We start from the raw sequence: 23,215 nt of genomic DNA, 5'->3' as shown, positions 1-23,215 counted from the left end.
GGGTGTGTGTATCCCTTTGAATTAATGTTTTTGTATTATTGAGTAAATACCCAGTAGTGTGACTGCCAGATCAGAGTGTAGTTCTATTTTTAACTCTTTGAGGGAACTCCATACTCTTTTCCATAGAGGCCGCACCAGCGTGCGTTCCCACCAACAGTGCATGAAGGTCCCTTCATGGAGAACTGCATCCTCACCCACATTTAGCCATTCTGACAGGTGTGATCACATGGCTTAACATTGATTCTCAGAAAGACTAGTAAGATGTATAAAACCCTAACCAAGATAACAGTGGAAAAACAGCAACATTAAGTCACAAGTATCAGGAAAGAAACGGGATAGCACTACAGACAGATACTCCTGATATTAAAAAATATATACAGTTGACCCTTGAATAACATGGACTTGAGCTGCATGGGTCCACTTCCATGCACATTTTTTTTTTCAACAAATACAGTACAGTGCTGTAGATGTACTGTCCCTTCCTTATGATTTTCTTAATAACATTTTCTTTTCTCTAGCTTACTCAATTGTAAGAAAACAGCATATAACACATATAACACACAAAATGTATGTTAATCAACTGTTTAGGTTATTAGTAAGTCTCTGGTTGTCAGTAAGCTATTAGCAGTTTCATTTTTTAGGGAGTCATGAGTTATATGCAGATTTTCGGCTACATAGGAGTTCTATGTTCCCGACTCCTGGTCAAGGGTTCAACTGCATAATAAACAATATTTTTACCAAAAATTAAGGATTTGTTAAAATAAAAAAAATTGAAGAGATGAGGGTGATGTATGAAGGAGAAATATACATTTTAAAATGTCTACTAAAACAATTAAATTTTTATTAACAATTTTCCCATGAAAATGATTCTCTTGTAATTGGCTCCACTAGTGTTTACTACTAAACATTTAAGAAAGAAATAAGACCATTGTTACAAACCCAAGAACGATCATAAAGGCAATATTTCCTAGCTGTATTTATGAGTCTCTCATAGTTATAATTTAGAAATTAAAATACAAAATATAGGTGTGTCTATCTCATAAATTTCACTCCAAAACCCTTAAACAAAAATAAACAAATAAAGTATATCAATATATAAAGAATAGTAAACTCTCACTGAAATGTCTATTGACACTACAAATATAAATGTCTTTTAGTATTTAAAAAAATAATGAATTTAAGGTATTTACACATCTAGTCATTTTTTGTGAATTTTTATACAGTAAAATTATTAAACACCTGTTATGGAACATATTAATTAAGTGAATATTGCATTGGTTAAATGAAAAAGAAATATATCAAGGGACAAAATAACCTGTCCAAAAATAAACATATATATTGATATATATGTGTAAATAAGCCTATCTGTCTATCTATGTTCAAATAACTCTTGATTCTGTGTTTTTTACATTTTTTCATTTATTTTGAGAGAGGGAAAGAGAGAATGTCAGCAGAGGAGGAGTGGAGAGAGATGTAGAGAGAATCCCAAGCAGGCTCTGCGTTAATCTTGCAGAGCCCGATGTGGGGCTCAAACTCACAAACTCATGACCTGAGCCCAGGTCAGGAGTTGGACACTTAAGTGAGTCACCTAGATGCCCCTATTCAATAAACTTTTGAAGTAGGTGCCAAGGGAATTCAATGACAACACATTATTTTTCTACAATTGGTCCTAGAAAAATGGGCTTCTCTAAGCAAAAGTCTGAAGCCTACATGTTTCACGAAGTACAAAAGACAACTCAAAACAACTTCTTCCTAAATATGAAACCTGAAGTTTTATAATTTCCATCAACTGGTGAATCTGTGTATCTGTGCAATGATGTACTACTCCAGCAAACAAGGAATAAACCAATGATATATACAAGTACATGGATGAATCTTAAAAGTATTATTCAAGGTGAAAAAAGGGACACTCAAAACTACCAACTATATGATTCTTGTTCTGTGACAATACCAAATAAACAAAACCATAGGACAATGTGGATTTTTCAAGGGCTGTGGGTGAGGAGTAGGGATTGACTACAAAAATACATAAGGAAATGTTTTGGAGTCATGAAGATATTATTTATTTTGACTTGTCAGATTTATAAAAGCATGCAGCAGAAATTTACTGTTCGCAATTTAAAACCCTAAACCTGACCAAAAAACCCCCAGGAAACAAAACAAAACCGTAGTGTAATTTGGGTGGTGCGAAAAGTCAGTATAGTTGATGTGTCTTTTGAGATCTATATTTTTGGGGACAGAAAAACTGGGAGTTTCTGTTTTAGTCTGGTGTTTGCTGTGTTAGCCTGGGAAGTGGATGGATGTATATTGTTTTTAGTTATTTTAGTTAATTAATTAATTAATTTTTAAAATTAATTTATTTTTTTAATTTATATTTTATTTTTCAAAATGTATATCCAAATTAGTTAGCATATAGTGCCACAATGATTTCAGGAGTAGATTCCTTAATGCCCCTTACCCATTTAGCCCATCCCCCCTCCCACAACACCTCCAGTAACCCTCTGTTTGTTCTCCATATTTATGAGTCTCTTCTGTTTTTTCCCCCTCCCTGTTTTTATATTATCTTTGTTTCCCTTCCCTTATGTTCATCTGTTTTGTCTCTTTAAGTCCTCATATAAGTGAAGCCGGATGATTTTTGTCTTTCTCTGACTGACTTATTTCACTTAGCATAATACCCTCCAGTTCCATCCATGTAGTTGCAAATGACAAGATTTCATTCTTTTTGATTGCCGAGTAATACTCCATTATATATATGTGTATATATAATGTGTATACACATATATATATGTATATATATATATATATATATATATATATATATATATATCACATCTTCTTTATCCATTCATCCATTGATGGGCATTTGGGCTCTTTCCATACTTTGGCTATTGTTGATAGTGCTGCTATAAACATTGGGGTGCATGTGTCCCTTTGAGTCAGCACACCTGTATCCCGTGGATAAATGCCTAGTAGTGCAATGGTGGGTCATAAGGTAGTTCTATTTTTAGTTTTTCGAGGAACTTTCATACTGTTTTCCAGAGTGGCTGCACCAGCTTGCATTCCCATAGTTTTTAGTGATTTTAAATTGACATCACTGACTTCATATGCTCTTCTATATGTAGGACACATTTAACAATGAAAACAACACAAATAATGTAAGAATTTTATCATAAAATGTCAATATTTCCATTTTATCCAGATTATCTAATCTCAGATCTATTATATTTTTGATAAAAATGTCAAATGGTAAATTAATCTTTGCAGTGCGTTACATGGTTTATTTTCAAATTATTTTTAGATATAACGAATTAAAAATTGTAAAGTTACTGTTTTTCACCTATGAGTGTGAGTGCTTCTTTTGGCTGTAGAAAGCTAACTTTGAGATCAAGCTCTCCACTTCTGAACCAGACACCTGTTGGAATTTAATTGCTGTCCCCTCGAAGCCTTTGCAATACTGTATTATTACAGAGACATAATAGTACCATTGGGTTGGTGGTTAAGGGGTGGCGAACATAGGAAAGGCAAGCCTGATTTTACTTACCTGAAACACAGCAATGATGGTAAGATGCCTGTGAGGATGAAATGTGATAATACATATGCAGTGATCAAACAGGTATAAATGCTCTCTGCTTTGTTAACATTCAATGTATGGAATTTACTGTGACTGATACCAAAGGAGAGTTTGGATTAGTGTCTCATGCTTCGGCCCAAGGTTTTCTTGGTTATTGCCATCAAACTAAAAATGAAACTTCTGAAGTGCTATTTCATGAGTAATACTGTCCCTTATATAGTTACGAAGTTGACTACATAATATTGTTCCAAGGCTTATGATGTGCCCAGATCATGTAATTGGTAGGTGACTTTAGCCTCCAGGATGGACACTGATTTTTATGAGTGTATGGAAGACTTTTTCAGTACATAATAGGTTAATTCCTTGCTCAGTATTTTAAAGAAATCAGGAAGCAGCAACATAAGGAATGAAACAGTCCTGGGTAAAGGCCTCTGTCCCTGATAGCTCCTTCTGTCTACCTCCCATTTTCTCCTATTAGTTCTGAGATCAATGCTGTTTTCAAGCATGTCCTCCATATTAATTTAAATTTTTAATTTTTTAGGGCGGCTCAACAAATGACTGTAATGACAATCTCAAATGTACAGAGAGACTTCATGGGACTCAGTCTTTAGAAGAAGAATAAATTCAACCCCAAATATGGCCAAGAACTAGTATTAAAGAGATATTTTATGTATTTAAATTCATTCCACAACATTCCTCGCTTGATATCATAATGTTTTTTTTTAACTTTATCTTTTTCTAAATTTTTAAAAATATTTATTTATTTTTGAGACAGAGAGAGAGAGAGAGAGCATGAATGGGGGGAGGGTCAGAGAGACAGGGAGACACAGAATCTGAAACAGGTTCCAGGCTCTGAGCTGTCAGCACAGAGCCCGACACGGGGCTCAGACTCACGGACCGCGAGATCATGACCTGAGCCCGAGTCAGACGCTCAACCGACTGAGTCACCCAGGCGCCCCGATATCATAATGTTTTTGAAATCCTTGCACGTAGTATTTCTTCTTACTGTTTCATCCTAAAATGGAGCATGACAGCAGTTGGCCTTCTTTCATTGTTTCTCTGCACCACCTGTCTACTCTCCTTGCATTTCCTGTCTTCACTGCAAAGCTCACAACAAGTTGTGTCTCTTAAGCCCGATTCCTGGATGTCATTGCTTTCTCTATTTTCTTCCTGTAGGCTTGCATTTTTTGCTTCACTCTTACCTCAAGACAATGTCAAGTTTCTTGAAAATGCATCATTAGATGTCTTTTTACATCCCCAGTACTAATATCTTAGATATGGATCTTACCTTTTTTGTTTGTTTTAACCATGGCAGACCCTGACTTCCTTCAGTCTATTTTATGCATTGCAATCAGAGTTATTTTCTTGTCTGCTAACATTCTTCAATGACTACTTGTTACTATAGTACAAAAATCCAAGTTGATACTTGGAAACACTTTTAGGGATTAATTTTGAAATTCAGAATGACAATTTTTGATGTTAGACTTCAGTGTGGGGTAAGGATGGCATTTTTGTGACCACTATGATCATGCTAATGAGTGACTCACAGTATATACAGATGAGTCATTCATGTCCTTATTTAGAAGCTAAGCATCTGTTGTATTAAAATCTTTAATTCATCTAAAAAATCTGAAAAATACATGCATGTGCTGTCTCTGTTCTTCCTCACTTGACAGACAGCTGCATCTCCTTGTGTAGTGCCTCCCAGGTCCCAGAGACACGATGGTGAAGGTTTGAGTAAACAGATTTAGCCACATTGGGTGCCTGGTCAGCATGACTGTTTTTAACTCTGGCAGAGTGGATTTTGTCATCATCAGTGACACCTTCGATGACCTCAACAGCGTGGTCTACTTGTCTCAGTATGATTCCATCCATAACAGATTCAATGGCACAGTCAGCACTGAGAACAAGACACTTGTCATCAATGGGAAGCCCATCTCCATCCTTCAGGAGCAAGATCCTGCCAACATCAAATGGGGTGATACTGGTGCTGAAGTCACTTCACTACCATTGAGAAAACTGGGCTTATCTGAATGGAGCCAAGAGCATCATCATCTCTGCTCCTTCTCCTGATGCCCCCATGTTTGTGAAGGGTGTGAACCCTGAGAAGTATGGCAACTCTCTCCAGATTACCAGAAATACCTTCTGCACCACTAACTATTTGGCCTCTGGTTAAGGCCATTCATGACAACTTTGGCATCACGGAGAGACTCATGCCCACAGTCCATGCCATCACTGCCACCCAGAAACCGTGGATGGCTTTTCTGGAAAGCTGTTGTGTGGTGACTGAGGAGCCGTCCAAAACATCATCCCTGCCTCTAATGGTGTGGGCAAGGTCATCCCGGAGCTGAATGGGAAGTTTGCTGGCATGGCCTTTCATGTCCCCACCCTCAATGTGTCAGTTATGAATCTAACCTGCTGCCTGGAGAAAGTTGCCAGAATGATATCAAAAAGTGATGAAGGGGCGCCTGGGTGGCACAGTCGGTTAAGCGTCCGACTTCAGCCAGGTCACGATCTCGCGGTCTGTGAGTTCGAGCCCCGCGTCGGGCTCTGGGCTGATGGCTCAGAGCCTGGAGCCTGTTTCCGATTCTGTGTCTCCCTCTCTCTCTGCCCCTCCCCCGTTCATGCTCTGTCTCTCTCTGTCCGAAAAATAAATAAACGTTGAAAAAAAATTTAAAAAAAAAGTGATGAAGTAGGCATCAGAGGGCACTTTCAAGGAAATCCTGGGCTACACTGAGAAGCAGGTTGTCTCTTGTGTCTTAAACAGTGAAACCCACTCTTCCACCTTTGATGCTGGGTCTGGCATTGCCCTCAATGACCAATTTGACAAGTTCATTTCCTGTTACCACAATGAATTTGGCTATAGCAACAAGGTAGTAGACTTCATAGTCTATATGGCTTCCCAGGAGTAAGAGCCCCCTGGACTACTATTCTCACTGACCATATAAGAAAAAGAGAGAGTCTCTCAGCTGCTGGAGAGTCCTTGCCCCAAATCATTCCTCAACACACTGAGAATCTTCTGACCTCTACATGGTTTCTATCCCAGACCCCCTGAAGAAGGGGAGGGGCTCAGGTTCCCCTATTCTGTCATGTACCATCACGAAAATATACTATATCCAGCCAGAAAAATACCTGTGTATGTACAGATGCTGTTATCAAATTTTTATATAAAGATTTAATTTGTTTTAAAGTGTTTTTGATCATGTACACACACACACACACACACACACACAGACGTGTGTGTCAATGAATATACTTAAATACAAATATTTTATGTAAAAATGGATATATGTTGTGTGTATAACTAGTTGTGTCTATGTCTAGGAAACTTTGGATAATTTATTTGTGGAATGCCAGTTGAAACCATAAAAGACATATACACTCTTGTGGATCTATATATTCTGGAAAACGAAAACTAAAGCAAGGAAAATAGCAGTGAGAATCACACCTTAGGAAACTGGAGAGAAAGAGATGGTACTAAGTATGGTTCATTTTTGCTCTTGCCAGCACCAATAGCCTTCCAACCCCTCATTCACTCATTCACTCATTCATTCATTCATTCATTCGTTTGCTAAAAACATAGTCCAGTAGATTTGTGGACTCTAGTAGCAAAGTTAATGATATAAAGTTTTACCTCATTCCAATTGTACATTACTCTCAACACAGAGTGCTCACCCCTTATTAAAAATGTAGCAAATCAGTAGAGCACTCAACTATGAAATCAGTGAATTAGTTAAGATAATATCTAAATGTCTTTTTATCATCTCCCTAGTAAAAACAAAAGCAAGAAAATTTAAGCGATTGAATATGCTATAAAATCTAGCCACATTTCTAGCTAATACATAGTTTCTAGTATTCTTTTCACGTGGAATTCTGGAGAATAATATACTTGGTTACATAATGGGAAAAAGCAGACCATGCTTTGTCCAATATTCTCTGATATTTCAAACGGCAGTTAATTTTACTTGGGTATCCAACCAAAATCCTTATTCACAGCAAAACTAGACATTCTTTTTGTACTCTTAGGTAGGCATTTCCTCCCCAGGCTTTTTATCCGTCTCTTCCCTTCTCCTCATTTAACTTTGTTTATCAGAATTAACTCTCAAAATGTTAACTTACCAGTGAAAATAAATGACTATGTTTTCTATAACCACAAATATACATATGTATACATATATATATATACATACACACACACACACATATATATCCAGTGGAATACTGTTCAGTCATAAAAAAGGATAAAATCTTGCTATTTGCAACAATGTGGATGGAGCTAGGGAGTATTATGGTAAGTGTCGGTCAAAGAAAGACCAATATCAAATGAAGTCACTCATATATGAAATTTAATAGCAAACCAAACGAGCAAAGGGAAAATCAGAGAGAGAAAGAGATGCAAACCAAGATACAGACTTTTAACCATAAGAAAACAAAACTGATGATTACCAGAGGGGAGGTGGGTGAGGGATGGATAAAATAGGTGATGGGGATTAAGGAGGGCACCTGTGATGTGCACCAGGTGACTTATGGAAGTGTTCAATCACTATATCGCATACCTGAAACTAATATTACACTTCATGTTAACTAACTGGAATTTCAATAAAAACTTAAAGAAAGGAAAAGTGTTTTTGAAATATTTCAGTGTGAGCATAAAATATGGGCATAAATACTTTTTGAAAGCTTCTAAAAACATGACCTCAGGTATATGTATACCTGATACATTTCTCACCAAAATTACATTTGCAACAAAAAGTTCATAAGTTAATAATAATTCTAAATATTATTTCAATTTAAACCATATAATATTTGTTTTGGAAAGATTTGTAGGGATTTTCTTATCTTACTGACAATGTGAATGTTAGAATCAACTTCTTTGGAGAGGTTTTTGTCAATCAAGAGGATGAACTTTCCTTTACCCTCTTATATCCCCCTTTCTCTCTGCTGTCTTCCTACTTAGCTTCTATTATACTTACCCCACATATAATATATATTTGTTTAGTTAACATTTGCGTGTTGTTTTTCCACATTCCTGTGTTTCACTTTTGCATTTCTGCTTACTTAGTGTAGTCTTATAAGGGCAAACTTGTATAGCTTCATGTCTTTACAAATTTATCCAATAAATAATTTATAATCAAATAAAATCAGTTAATTTTCACTTCACGATAGTATTGTGTTGTCTGTTTGAAAAAACAATGTAACTCATTCCATGAAACTACAGTGGTAAGAAATAGATGAGTGCTCACAGAGAGTCTCATCTATAAGCAATTAGGAAGGAAAAGTCTCTACTTAGAGACTATGTATGGTAGAAGTCTTTACATTAATCTATATATCAGACCAAGCCAGAAATCAAGAAACCAAAGTCAAATCCACTTACCCAGTATGTAGTTAGACTCATAACTATGGTCCCAACACAAACACCCTTGTTAGTGAAACATTGGAGCTGAGGGGCTCATTGAGTATAGGAACCAGGCTTGGACACATTTTTTACAGTTACCTGCGAGAGTCTTTTTTTTTTTTTTTTTTTTTGGATGTGGGAGGGAAAGCCTGCTGCGAAAGAGGCAATGGACAGATAAACACAGTATGTAGATTTGCAAATAAAGGACAGCTAAGGTGTAAATGGGTCATATGTCATCATTTCCAAGACACTCTCTGAAGTCTACAGCTCACAGTGTTTGAGATGCTAAGTTTTCTGTTTTCTCCATGTTGGTAGCAAAGACCATTTTTGTATCAATTGAAAGAACCTGATATAAAAATGAATTTTTAAATTTGCTTTTATAGACCATGGTTTTCCTTTTTATTTTTTATTTATTTTTTTTTTTTTAAATTTTTTTTTTTTTTTTTTCATCGTTTATTTATTTTTGGGACAGAGAGAGACAGAGCATGAACGGGGGAGGGGCAGAGAGAGAGGGAGACACAGAATCGGAAACAGGCTCCAGGCTCTGAGCCATCAGCCCAGAGCCTGACGCGGGGCTCGAACTCACGGACCGCGAGATCGTGACCTGGTTGAAGTCGGATGCTTAACCGACTGCGCCACCCAGGCGCCCCTGGTTTTCCTTTTTAAATATTACTGGCAGAAATAGGGAAAACTTCAGTGAAAGATATTCTTTTCTTGGTAACAAGAAGAAGAAAATTTAGGGATACTGACTGAGACACATTTTTACTTATTTCACATAATATAAATTTTATATTTGTATGTGGTTTTAGTAAACCTCCTGTAGTATAGCCATTTGCATTTTTGTACAAATTTATAACCTACTTGCTCTGATAGGAGAAATAATAAAGATTATTGACATCTAAAATTTAGCTACACAGGTGAAGACTGGCCATTTTCCCTAGAACATAAAATACATAGGACTCAGCTTTCAGGCTAATAAGAAAAAGAGATACTGACAATATATAAAATGTCTAACTGAAAGAATGAAATGGGGTGTTTAAAGAATTTATGGGGGAAAATCCAGAGTTTTTCATTCAGTTTTGCTTTCAGGGGTATGTATATATTTTTTGCATAATCCCATTCATTTATATAAAGAAAAGACCATTCTCTGGACCATGTTCTTGAAGGCTTGCTTTACCTGCTGATTCCTTAGTGAATATATGAAAGGATTCAGGAGAGGAGCAACTGAGGTAATGATTACAGCTACCCCTTTGTTTAAAGTCACCCTTTCCCTTGCAGAAGGCTTAATGTACATGAAGATGCAGCTTCCATAAGAGAGGGAGACCACTATCATGTGGGAGGAACAAGTGGAAAAGGCTTTTTTCCTTTGACTCTTGGAAGGAATTTTCAGAATTGTCCGGATGATGTACGTATAGGAGAGCATAACTAGTGTTAAGGTGACCATAAGTGTTACCACTGCTAAAATAAATGCCATGAGTTCTAAAAAGCGAGTGTTTGTACAAGAAAGCTGTAGAATCGGAGAAGAGTCGCAGATAAAATGATCAATTACATTGGAGGCGCAGAACTCCAACTTCTGCAGCAGAATTACTGGTGGAAAGATGATCAGGAATCCTGCAAGCCATGAGCTAAAGACAAGGAGTATGCAGACTCTGTGATTCATGATGGTCATGTAATGGAGAGGCTTGCAGATGGCCACGTAGCGGTCATAGGACATGGCAGCCAGAAGGTAAAATTCTGTCACCCCCAACAGGATGAAGAAAAACAACTGAGCCACACAATCATTGTAGGAAATAGTTCTGTTTCCCGTCACTATAGTGACAAGGAATCTGGGGATGCAGACAGATGTGAATGATAATTCTAAGAATGAGAAGTTTCGAAGGAAGAAATACATTGGAGTCTTTAAGTGGGGATCTGAAAGTGTGAGAATGATAATGATCAGGTTCCCAGTCACACTAAGCATGTAGGTAGCAAGAAGAAATACGAAAAGTACAACCTGCCATTCTGGGTCATTTGTCAATCCGAGAAGAATAAATTCTGTTACTGCTGTGTAATTTCTCATTATTTTCCTTCTTTATGATGGTATTTCTTGTTTTAGCTGAAAAATAGATGAAAAATATAAATTATTACATCATAAAAGAAACTCAAACACATACACACACACATGTTAAAAAAATCATTGCTGTCTTTCACTTTTAGAGGAAAATGACTTTGTACTAAAAAGAAACAAAATACTTTTAACATTTCTTTATTATGTGATATATTGATTCATTGTTTCTATATTGCTTTCATTTTATTTTCACATATCTCAATATAAATCTGTCTTCTGAATGTTTCAATATATTCCTGAAAACAAGAAAAAAAGGGAAATTAAAACCTCTGAGATTAAAACCTCCTCATATAAGATTATGAGTTTACTCCCAGCATACCACAGTACTCTTTGAAGGTATTTTTTGTTGTTGCGTTCCTCTTCACATCTTTAAATTTTTTTCTCTTTTGAATAAACATTTCTTTCTTTTTTCCCATTCAAACTTTTACAATCCACAGAGACCACTCCCTTGCCCATCTGGTAGAATAATGTGTCTCTGATAACAGTATACAGAATCCAGAAATATTTAACAGATGGGAGGGTAGCCCCAATCTAATTCCAATGGCTATGCCAAAAGGCATTCTAATTTTAATTACTAATTGGTTATAATGGTCTTGTCTAAGATTAATATGTTTTTCTTATATATTTTTTTCATTTATTGCCTACCTATAAGGAATCTCTGACATATAAAGCAGGATTTTTCTTTAAGACCTAATTTTATTTTTGTAAGCTGTAAGTGTTCTTACTTTTTTTTTTAAATAACACTGCTCCACACATTGCTTATTCTTTTCTTGAGGGGTGATAAAAGGGAATAGTCAAACATCCAGCTAAGTTTTGGGAGGCAAAGATTATTACTATTTTTTCTTCTATTTTGTTTCTAATACAACTCTGGGTATTGCTCAGGATTTGTTTGTTTTTCCTGTTTAAAGTTATTATTTTCCATAAAAGCTTTAAATGTGCTGTCATCTAAGATCATTTTTAAAAATACTTACTTTCCAAAAACATAAGAGACTCTTAAATGTGGAGAACAAACAGAAGGTTACTGGAGGGGTTCTGGGAGGGGGGATGGGCTAAATGGGTAAGGGGCATTAAGGGATCCACTCCTGAAATCATTGTTGCACTATATGCCAACTAACTTGGATGTAAATTAAAAAAATAAATTAAATAAAAATTTAAAAGAAAAAAAGCAAAAATAAAAAAAAAAATACCTACTGTCCAGACAGCCTGTCTACACCTGTACCATCTTATCTGTTTTCTATGTCCTTCAGAAGTTTCAGAGCTGTCAAAATGAATGACATTTTCTGAGGATTAGCCAATTAACTTAATATGTTAATGAACTGACTAAAATCTTTTACCTACATAATTGCTGGGAGAAAATAATTCCTACCTTCCATTGTCTGTCCTCTTCTTTGTGGTCATAAGATTTGCATTTTTTTGGCTTCTGCCTTTACTTGACAGATGCTAACTTTTACCATGTATAAATTCACATTGTATAAAACTAAAACATAAGGTATATCTGCTCAGTGTTAAGATATGTCAATTGAATTGTTTTGAATCTTGCAGAAAAATAATACATTTTGTGTCCTGAAATTGACTATATTAAAATGATTATTGGGGCACCTGCCGAGTTCAGTCGGGACAGCATGTGACTCTTGATCTTGGGGTTGTAAGTTCGAGCCTCACGTTGGATGTAGAAATTACTTAAAAAGTAAAATCTTTAAAAAAATGTTAAATTAAAAAGATTATTATTAAAAAATAACTAAAGATAGCTAGCTAAGAACACCAAAGTCATGTAATTCTATCAATCACAAAATATCAATGTTACAATAAAAATGTTGCATAAAACTTTTAAATTATAGTAGTTTTAAGTTTTTCTTTATTTACATATTTCATATAAATTGTGCAGTTTAATTTGATTCATATAAAGCATTGTGCATTAATTAAGAATACTTGTAAAAAGTGTAAACATATACTATAAAAGCAAAAATATAATCCTGAAAGAAAAATTTAAAGGCATACTTACTTTTATGGTAAATATCATTGGTTTACTCAATGGTATTTTTAATGGCTTCTTTAATTTGTTTAAATGTAAGTGCTTTGGGATTTTTCAAAGGCCTTTGCAATCTGTTTCTCCTCTGTCATTTTATATTTGTAACCAAATATTCAAAATACTGATCATAAAGAATAATTTCAAGAGCTCCTCTACTGTGTTAATAAAAGGGTATACATTAACCTATTTCTGTACATCAACCTCAATTTCTCTAAGGAGCTGAGGTCTTAGAAGATCCTACCTGTTACTATTTATTATTATCTTGATACTTAAAATGAAATAAGTTGTAGTTGAAATAAAAGCTAATGTATTGTCTTTCCAACCTTAGTGGACAAAATGATGTGATCTTAGTAATGTTATTGAGGCTAGCCATAATTTTATCTGCTCCATTCCTAATAGACTCAGGGGGATTAGTTGAATGCATAGACAAAAGGTACTATAGTGATTGGTGTTCTCAGGACACCAGCATTAAACTATAGTCCAAATTAGTACCCAATTTAGAACAAATATTTAGGTGAGAGTGGCCTGAAAGCAGAACAGAAAAATATATACAATCGTTTGATTTTTTTTTTTATAACAAATTTGTGGAAGCTCTTTCTTTCTTTTTTTTTTTTTTCTTTTTTAAAATTTACATCCAAATTAGTTAGCATATAGTGCAACAATGATTTCAGGAGTAGATTCCTTAGTGCCCCTTACCCATTTAGCCCATCCCCCTCCCACAACCCCCTCAGCCACCGTCAGTTTGTTCTCCATAATTATGAGTCTCTTCTGTTTTGTTCCCCTTCCTGTTTTTATATTATTTTGTTTCCCTTCGCTTATGTCCATCTGTTTTGTCTCTTAAAGTTCCCATATGAGTGAAGCCAGATGATTTTTGTCTTTCTCTGACTGACTAATTTGACTTAGCATAATACCCTCCAGTCCCATCCACGTAGTTGCAAATGGCAAGATTTCATTCTTTTTGATTGCTGAGTAATACTCCATTATATATATATATATACACACACATACCACATCTTCTTTATCCATTCATCCATCAGTGGACATTTGGACTCTTTCCGTACTTTGGCTATTGTTGATAGTGCTGTTATAAACATGCGGGTCCATGTGTCCCTTCGAAACAGCACACCTGTATCCCATAGATAAATGCCTAGTAGTGCAATTGCTGGGTCATAGGGTAGTTCTATTTTTACTTTTTTGAGGAACCTCATACTGTTTTCCAGAGTGGCTGCACCAGCTTGCATTGTCACCAACAATGCAAAAGAGATCCTCTTTCTCTGCATCCTTGCCAACATCTGTTGTTGCCTGAGTTGTTAATGTTAGCCATTCTGACAGGTGTAAGGTGGTATCTCATTGTGGTTTTGATTTTACCAATGGAATAAAGACAGTCTCTTCAGCAAGTGGTGCTAGGAAAACATGCAGAAGAATGAACCTGGACCAGTTTCTTACACCATACACAAAAATAAACTAAAAATGGATGAAAGACCTCAATGTAAGGCAGGAAGCCATCAAAATCCTCGAGGAGAAAGCAGGCAAAAACCTCTTTGATCTCGCCTGCAGCAACTTCTTACTCAACACGTCTCCGGAGGCAAGGGTAACAAAAGTAAAAATGAACTACTGGGACCTCATCAAAATAAAAAGTTTCTGCACAGCAAAGGAAACAATCAGCATAACTAAAAGGCAATGGACAGAATGGGAGAAGATATTTGCAAATGACATATCAGATAGAGGGTTAGTATCCAAAATCCATAAAGAGCTTATCCAACTCAACACCCCCCCCCCAAAAAAAAAATAATAATCCAGTGAAGAAATGGGCAGAAGACATGAATAGACGCTTCTCTAAGGAAGACATCCAGATGGCCAACTGACACATGAAAAAATGCTCAACATCACTCATCATCAGGGAAATACAAATCATTTAAATTTTTTGTAATAATTTCTAACTTCATAAGGAAAAAAACTTAGTAATGGAGTAATCAAGATTAACAATTTATCAAGAGCAACTCGCTAAGTTGTCAACAGTGGGCTTCTCTCCAATCTTAGGGAAAATATTAAGAATTTTTAAAAACTGTGTCTGAGGTCTCTATTATTCTATACCATAAGAGATGTCAGGCTTAACTGTAAGCTTTTACATTTTTTCACTGAATGATGACATAAACTTGATCATTACAATGAGTACCATATACTCATTCAATAATTAATTTTATTTATTTGTTTATTTATTTATTTTCTCAAAATAACTTTTTAAAGTTTTTTTAAATTTTTTTTTTCAGAGAGAGAGAGGGAGAAAATTTGCTTAAGCGGTGGAGGGGCAGACACAGAGAGAGAGAGAGGAAGCCAGGAGCTGCACCAGGGACTTGATCTCATGAATTGTGAGATCATGACCTGAGCTAAGAGATTAAGAGTCAGATGCTTAACCAACCAAGCCACCCAGGCGCCCCAATAATTAATTTTTATTTTATTTATATATTTGTATATATGTATTTATTCACTCATTTTAAAGTTTATTTTTTTTCTGGGGGGGGGGGGTAGGGTGGAGAGGCAGAAAGAGAGGGAAGCTAAGCAGTGTCCCCACTGTCCGTCCAGACCCGATGTGGGACTTGAACTCACAAATGATGAGATCATGACCTGAGCTGAAGTTGGACACTTAACTGACTGAGCCACCCAGCCACCCCAATATGCTTATTTATTTTTGAGAGAGAGAGAGAGAGGGAGAGGGAGAGGCAGAGAAAGATGGAGGCAGAGAATGCAAAGTAGGTTCCTTGCTGTCAGTGGAAAGCCTGACCTGGGGCTCCAACTCCCAAACTGTAAGATCGTTCCCTGAGCTGAAGTCGGGCACTCAACTTTTTGAGCCACCTAGGCGCCCCTCAATAATTACTTTTTATATCTCATTATGTGTTGGGCTCAAGCTTAGATTTTGAGAATACGAAGATAATAAAGACAACTTTCTGCATAATTTTCACTTACAGAAATATGTGAGAATTAGTTTTGAAATCTCATATTCTGTATTTAATGTCCAATTGAAGCAATATCCTACCCTCACACCTGCATCATCTTATTTCTCACTGCATTGATCTGAAATGACATGTACAATATCCCTTTCACATTCATTATTTGAGACTTGTAATAGTTGCTACTTAAACAAGGAGGTACAAACACATATAAACAGTTTATAGTAAATTGAATTTGGGATTGTTTAATGACCTTAAAATGCTACACACTATCTGAACAAAGATTTTAAGATATTTTTACTGTTTCTTTGGGAAACATGAAGTTATTCAGGGTATATGATTAAATAATACAGAGTGCACAGTATAGAGACTGTGAAAGCAGAACAGCTATTTTAAACTAAAAGTATATTAATCTATTAACAATAAAAGTCAATAATTTGAATAGTGTGCCATAAACATATTCCTATTTCATTACAAACATTGTTGCAATTGTATTATGTGATGTTTATGTGTAGGCCAAAATATTATTTAAAATTATACATTGTGGTGAACCTGTTACTAAGTAAAGATAGGTGAAAATTTGCTTTATGTAGGGGAGGGAAGATAATTTTGATTATGTAGTGGAGGTAAGATAATTGTCCCTCTATTTTTCTAGGTTCTTGAGTAAGACCACCCCCTGTAATAAAAGACTGATTAACAAGATAAAAACAAACAGAAGTTTAATAACACGTATACCTCCTGTGTACATGGGAGAGATACAGGAAAACTGAGTAACTCCCCCAAATGGCCCAAAGCTACTACCTTAAATGACTTCTTCAGCTAAAGCCAGATGTGTGTGAGGTGGGGTGAGAGGTGGATACAACCAGTTACAGGAAGTTTTCAGGGGAAGCACAAGAATGAGGGTATGTTGTTATTCAGATTTAAATTGCTGCCTGTCCTTTGAGGAGAAATTTTAGGGATTTGATCATCCTCTCCTTCTTGGTACAGAGAGGTACAGAGACACCCTTGCCAATAGAGATTTCCCTTATAAATGTAAACATCTTATGAAAGAGTAACTTCTACTCAGTTTTCAAATCTTTTCTTTTGCTTGTTTTTTTTCTTTTTTTTTTTTTTTTTTGAAAGAGAGAGAGATGCTGCATGCAAGCCAGGCAGAAGGGCAGAGGGAGAGAATTTTTTTTTAAAACTTTTATTTATTTTGAGAGGGAAAGATAGCTGCAGGGGAGGGGCAGAGAGAGAGAGACGGAGAATCCTAAGCAGGCTGCACACTGTCAGTGCAGAGCAGGACATAGGGCTTGAACTTACAAACTGTGAGATCATGGCCTGAGCAGAAATGGACTCAGACTCTTAACTAACAGAGCCATCTAGGTGCCCTGGGAGAAAGAGAATCTTAACCAGGCTTCATACCCAGTGAGGAGCCTCAAGTGGGGATCTCTCAGGACCCTGAGATCATGACCCTACGATCATGACCTGAGCTGAAACCAAAAGCCTGCTGCTCCAACCAACTGAGCCACCCAGGTTCCCCCGTGTGCTATTTCTTAAAAATGACTACCTCAGAGGTGCCTAGGTGGCTCAGTGGGTGGAGCGGCCAGCTCTTTATTTTGGATCAGGTCATGATCACATGATCAGTGAGGTCAGCCCCATGCTGGGCACTGTGCTGACATGCTGGAGGCTGCTTGGAATTCTCTCCCTCTCCCTCTCTCTGCCTCTCTCTCTCTCTCTCTCTCAACATAAATAAACATTAAAAAAACTTTTTAAAAAAGTTAAAATCTATCAAAACTTACTTATACACACAAACACTTGAAAACTATATATGGCACCATTCAAAGTGGAGAGAAATGCAAACAAACGTAAAGATGCAGTATTAAATCATAACTGCATAAGATGAACTGTGGTACACACTGTGGTACTGTATATCTTCATAGCCACTTCCTGTTGCTATTGTGGTGAGCTCAGGCATTGCGTGTATCTGCTTAAAACACCATGCGACCCTGATATCTCAGTGTGAGTTATTCATCTACCCAGGAAACTGCTTATCACAATAAAATGAACTCGTGAGGTTTTTGATGTTTTCTCATTGTGTCTAGTCCAGTACCATAAACCCTAAATAACACCAGCGGAACCTGAAGTAAGTGCCACTAGTGATACTGGATATGCTCCAGAGAAGGTGGGAAAAGTCATAACATTACAGGAAGAAGTTGAATTGCTTGGTATGTACTATAGATTGAGGTCTGCAGTTACAGTTGCCCATTTCAAGATAAATGAATCTAGCATTAAAGACTGTTGTAAAAAAAGGAGCAGGGGAATTCATGAGACTGTCACTACAGCTATGGCAGCAGCCATGAAAACATTGCACTTTTTGCAAAATACCTTTGTATCTCATATTAAAAATGCAGGTTTTGTGTGGGCACAGGATTGCTAAGAAAGGTATACCCATAGACTCTAATATGATTGAAGAAAAAGCATAGTCATTACATGACAACGTCGGTGAAGTGTGTAAGATGAGAATTTAAGGCCAGTGAATGATGGTTTGATAATTTTTAGAAAGAGCTGTGGCTTATAAAAACCTCAAAATAACAGGAGAAGTGGCTTCTGCCAATCAAGAGACAGAAGATGAGTTCCCCAATGTCATTAAGAAAATCTTTGAGAAGAAAAGATATCTTCCTTTTTTTTTTTAATTCTTGAGAGAGAGAGAGACAGAGTGTGAGTGGAGGGGGAGCAGAGAGAGAGGGAGACACAGAATCTGAAGCAGGCTCCAGGCTCTGAGCTGTCAGCACAGAGCCCAACCCAGGGCTCAAACCATGAACCATGAGATTATGACCTGAGCCCAAGGCAGACACTTAACTGACCAAGTCACCCAGGTGCCCTGAAAAGATATTTTCCTGAACAGAGTTTTAGTGCGGACAAAAGTGCCCTATTATGGGGACAGTGTGTGTGGGGAAAGCCACAAAAGATTTGTATTAGTAAATAAGAAAAGTGAGCACCAGAATTTAGCAAGAAAGGATTAGGCTAATTCTACACTTTTGTTACATGCAGGCAAGTTTTTGTCCAAGACCGTTTTTATCCATAAAGTTGCTAACCCCTGAGACTGGAAGGAAAAGATAAATAACAGCTATCAGTCTTTTGTTGGTACCACAAGAAGGCCTGGACAACAAGAACCCATTTTCTGGATCGATTCCATTGATGTTCTGTCCCTAAAGTCAGGAAGTACCATGCCAGCAAGGGACTACCTTTTGAAGTTCTTTTCATATTGGACGATGCCCCTGGCCACCCAAAACCCCATGAGCTCAATACTGAAGGTGTTTTACTTGCTCCCAAACACAATATCTCTAATTCAGCTTCTAGATCAAGGGGTCAGAGGACCTTTACGGCTCATTATACACCATATGCCAGGGAAAGGATTGCCAACATTATGGAAGAGAATCCTCATGGAACATCATGAAAGTCTGGAAGGATTACACCACTGAAGATGCCATTGTTCTTACAGAAGGATCTGTGTGAGCCATCGAGCCTGGAACCATAAATTCCATCTGGAGGAAACTGTGTCCACATGTTGTGGATGACTTCCCAGGATTTAGGACAGAGCCAATGAAGAAAATCACAAAAGAGATTGTATATTCAGCACAAAGGTGGGGGCAAAGGGTTTCAAGATATAGATCTTGGGGAAATTCAAGAGCTAATAGACACCACACAAGAGGAAGTAACAGATTATGATTTGATAGATTATGATTTGATAGAGTACCAAACCACTATCAGGAGATGAGGAAGAAGAAGTGCCAAAAAACAAATTAACATTAGACAGTCTGGCAGAGGAGTTCTGATTATTCAAGACTGCTTATGACTTCTTTTACAACATGGACCCTTCTATGATACAGGCACTGAAAGCAAAGCAAGCAATGGAAGAAGGATTAGTATTGTATGGAAACACTTTTAGAGAAATTATAAAGCAAAAAATCAGACAGAATTACAATGTATTTCCGTAAAGTTGCACCAAGTGTGCCTCCATCTCCTGTGACCCCTCCCACTTTCTCTCTGTCATCCACTTCTGTCCTCCTTGAGACAGCAAGGCCAACCCTTCCTCTTCCTCCTCAATCTGCTCAATGTCAAGATAACAAAGATGAAGACCTTTATGATGATCCGCCTCCACTTAATGAATAGTAGTCACCATGACATATAGTTAATAAATTTATGTGTTGTATATGTCCATATCTTCACGTGAAAATATAATCACTGTATAGCAAGAACTCTTTGAGACGTTTGTGTTATCATTATCATCATCACCTAAGTATTCACCATGTAGGGCAACACGTGTAAACCTTGTTTTTAACTGGATAGCCTATATCCATAGGAATAAGGTGAGTAATATTTAGCTTAAAATTCATAATGGGCTAGCTTTCTTAACCTTTTATAACTTTGCTTTCAAAGAATTGCATTGCCCTACAGTATGCTTCTCCTTCTCTGGTAATCGGAGAAACTGTGTATCAGCCTATCAGCACAGGTAAGTGGTTTCTAAAAAATGTGACAGTGTTTCCAAAAGTGTATTATGAATGACCACAAAATTGTATGCCAGAAAAATTTTACAGTGATTCATTCATTAGTGACTAGTCTGGGTTACTGTGAACAATAGTATCAATCGCACTAGGTTACCATTAAGCAATCATACGACTGCTTTTTCCTATCAGTGTTTGAATCATTGTAAATAAATCTGAGTTTCTTTTTCATCTTATCTTTCTCACTTTTGAAAAGTAGAGAGAGACAGAGACAAGGAGAGAAAGAGAGAGAGAGACAGAGGTAGAGAGAGGTTTGCTAATCTGAAAACAAGTCAGTGACCTATAACTGAGGGAATAGCGTAAAGTTAATCTATGCCCCCTTTAACACGTTGGACACTGATCAATAATACAAACACACCACAGCTCTTAGGAGGGAGGCTTTAGTCTCTTAAGAGGGATTTTTATCATTTTGTTTTTACTAATACACAGATTTTATTTAAATTGTGTTTAGTGTGTACATTGCATGTTTGTCTCAATGCGACTGCACAGTGTGGATTTTTGACCACATCATGTCACTGACATCCACAAGGAGTATTTGATGAATTCATCTGAGCTGCCAACCCAGAGACTCTTTCCAAGGCCATTGCAGTGTTCACTGAAGGAATGGTCAGAGCAGCCACACAGAGTAACAGGTATCGTCCCCTCAAATGCTCCCAATCTCACTCCCTCTGACTGAAGTGCAATGAAAGTCAAGTTAATTGGAAAGCCACTCTCAACTGGTAGTACATTTTAATGAGAATTTTCTTTTTAGCAAATGCTCAAAAGAATCTTACATACCAGAAACAAGGAATACTTTGTTACTCTTTCAATGATTTCAGGAATATCCCAGGAACAAAATCTCCATTATTCAACTCCATTCAAAGAAACAAACAGGATGCTTGGGTGGCTCAGTCAGATAAGCAACCAACTCTTGATTTTGGCTCAGGTCATGATCTCACTGTTCATGGGATTGAGCCCCACATGGGACTCTGCATTGATGGGGCAGAGCCTACTTGTGACTCTCTCTCTCTCTCTCTCTCTCTCTCTCTCTCTCTCTCTGCCACTCCCCTGATCATGCATGCCTGCTCTCTCTCTCAAACGAAACACATAAACATTTAAAACAAATGCAAAAACAGTTTATGAGCATTTCCTCTTTATTTCATTATGAATACATGTGTGAATGTTAATGCAATGTAAGATATATTGACTTTCTATCATAATATCTGAATATTGGCTTTTGTTGTTATCATTATTTTCCAGTATTATTGAAATATGCTTGACGTGTAACATTGCATACATTTAAGGTGTATAACATAATGATTTGATATATGTATACATTATGAAATGATTACCACAATAAGAATAGTTTAAAAATCCATCATCTCACACAGTTATTCTTTGAAAAATGTTCTCTGTGTGTGGTAAGAACATTTAAGATCTATTCTCTTAGTATCATTCAGGTATACAGTAGAGTACTGGTAATTGTAGGCAGCATACTGTATAGAAAGCCCCCAGAACTTACTCATAACCAGAAGTTTGCACCCTTTGACTATCCTCAACCATTTCCCCACCTCTTTGCACCTGGAAACCATCATTCTACTCTGTTTCTATGAGGTTGCCTTTTAAAAATTCCATATTACAGGTGAGATAATACAGTATTTGTCTTTGTCTGCCTGACTTATTTCTCTTAGCATAATGTCCCCACGGTTCATCTATATGGTCACAAATGGCAGGATTACCTTCCTTTTAATGGCTAAATAATATTCCTTTGTATATATGGGTCACATTTTCTTTGTCCATTCATCTGGTGATGGACATATAGATCCAAAGGAAGCATAGGGGAGAGATATTCAGGAGCTGGGGAGGGTTTATGAAGAGACCCATCAGTGAAATAGTCACTTTTCAAGATTTACAAGGCATGTGAGCAGCTTTGGTGGATCATAATAACAGTATCCATTAAATAAGAATTTCCCTGCTCTCCTTTTGCTTTCCTGCACTCTAGTTATGGAATATGAGCAAGATGGGAGAGAAGAATTCCTACACAAAGAAAAAGAATTGAAGCTTGGTCCTGTTCTGCTACTGTAGGAACTTTGTTCAACAAGTTCCATATATGTGATGTGTGATAAGTTGTAACACAGGTATTTAACCATTTCTTTGGTGAACTTTACATCATGATATCTATTTTGATATGTGGCGTATATTGTGTGTATGCTTCTAGCTGAAATATCCATGACACTAGCTTCATACACCAATCCTTTTCTTTAATATGCAGATCTAGGGGTGCCTGGGTGGCTCAGTCGGTTAAGCGTCCAACTTCGGCTCAGGTCACGATCTCACTGTCCGTGAGTTCGAGCCCCGCGTCGGTCTCTGTGCTGACTGCTCAGAACCTGGAGCCTGTTTCGGATTCTGTGTCTCCCTCTCTCTCTGACCCTCCCCCGTTCATGCTCTGTCTCTCCCTGTCTCAAAAATAAATAAAACGTTAAAAAAAATTTAATATGCAGATCTATATTTAACCATCAGTACTATCATGAAGAGATCTTCCAGGGAGGATCTAGGTCTACAACTCTATTAGCCTTTTAAATAATTAATATTCCAGTTGCTATACTATTAAAGGAATAATATCTTATGTAAAAGTTGTT

At 36.8% G+C, this 23,215-nt stretch overlaps 1 protein-coding gene and 1 pseudogene across 1 annotated transcript; one reads left to right on the top strand and one right to left on the bottom strand.

Moving 5' to 3' along the window:
• The first annotated feature begins 5,293 nt into the window (after positions 1 to 5,293).
• On the top strand, positions 5,294 to 6,483 carry LOC112863925 (glyceraldehyde-3-phosphate dehydrogenase pseudogene; annotated as a pseudogene).
• Positions 6,484 to 10,086: 3,603 nt separating this feature from the next.
• On the bottom strand, positions 10,087 to 11,025 carry LOC112863489 (olfactory receptor 6C75-like). The gene has a single exon (XM_025926610.1). The coding sequence runs from the start codon at positions 11,023 to 11,025 to the stop codon at positions 10,087 to 10,089; it is 939 nt and encodes a 312-aa protein (XP_025782395.1).
• Between the last annotated feature and the right edge of the window lie 12,190 nt (positions 11,026 to 23,215).

The sequence above is a fragment of the Puma concolor genome, chromosome B4 (assembly GCF_028749965.1).
Source record: "Puma concolor isolate L17-30 chromosome B4, mPumCon1.1.hap2, whole genome shotgun sequence".
Lineage (NCBI taxonomy): Eukaryota > Metazoa > Chordata > Mammalia > Carnivora > Felidae > Puma > Puma concolor.
The sequence above is the reverse complement of the archived record's forward strand: the minus strand, read 5'-3'. Positions and strand labels throughout refer to the sequence as shown.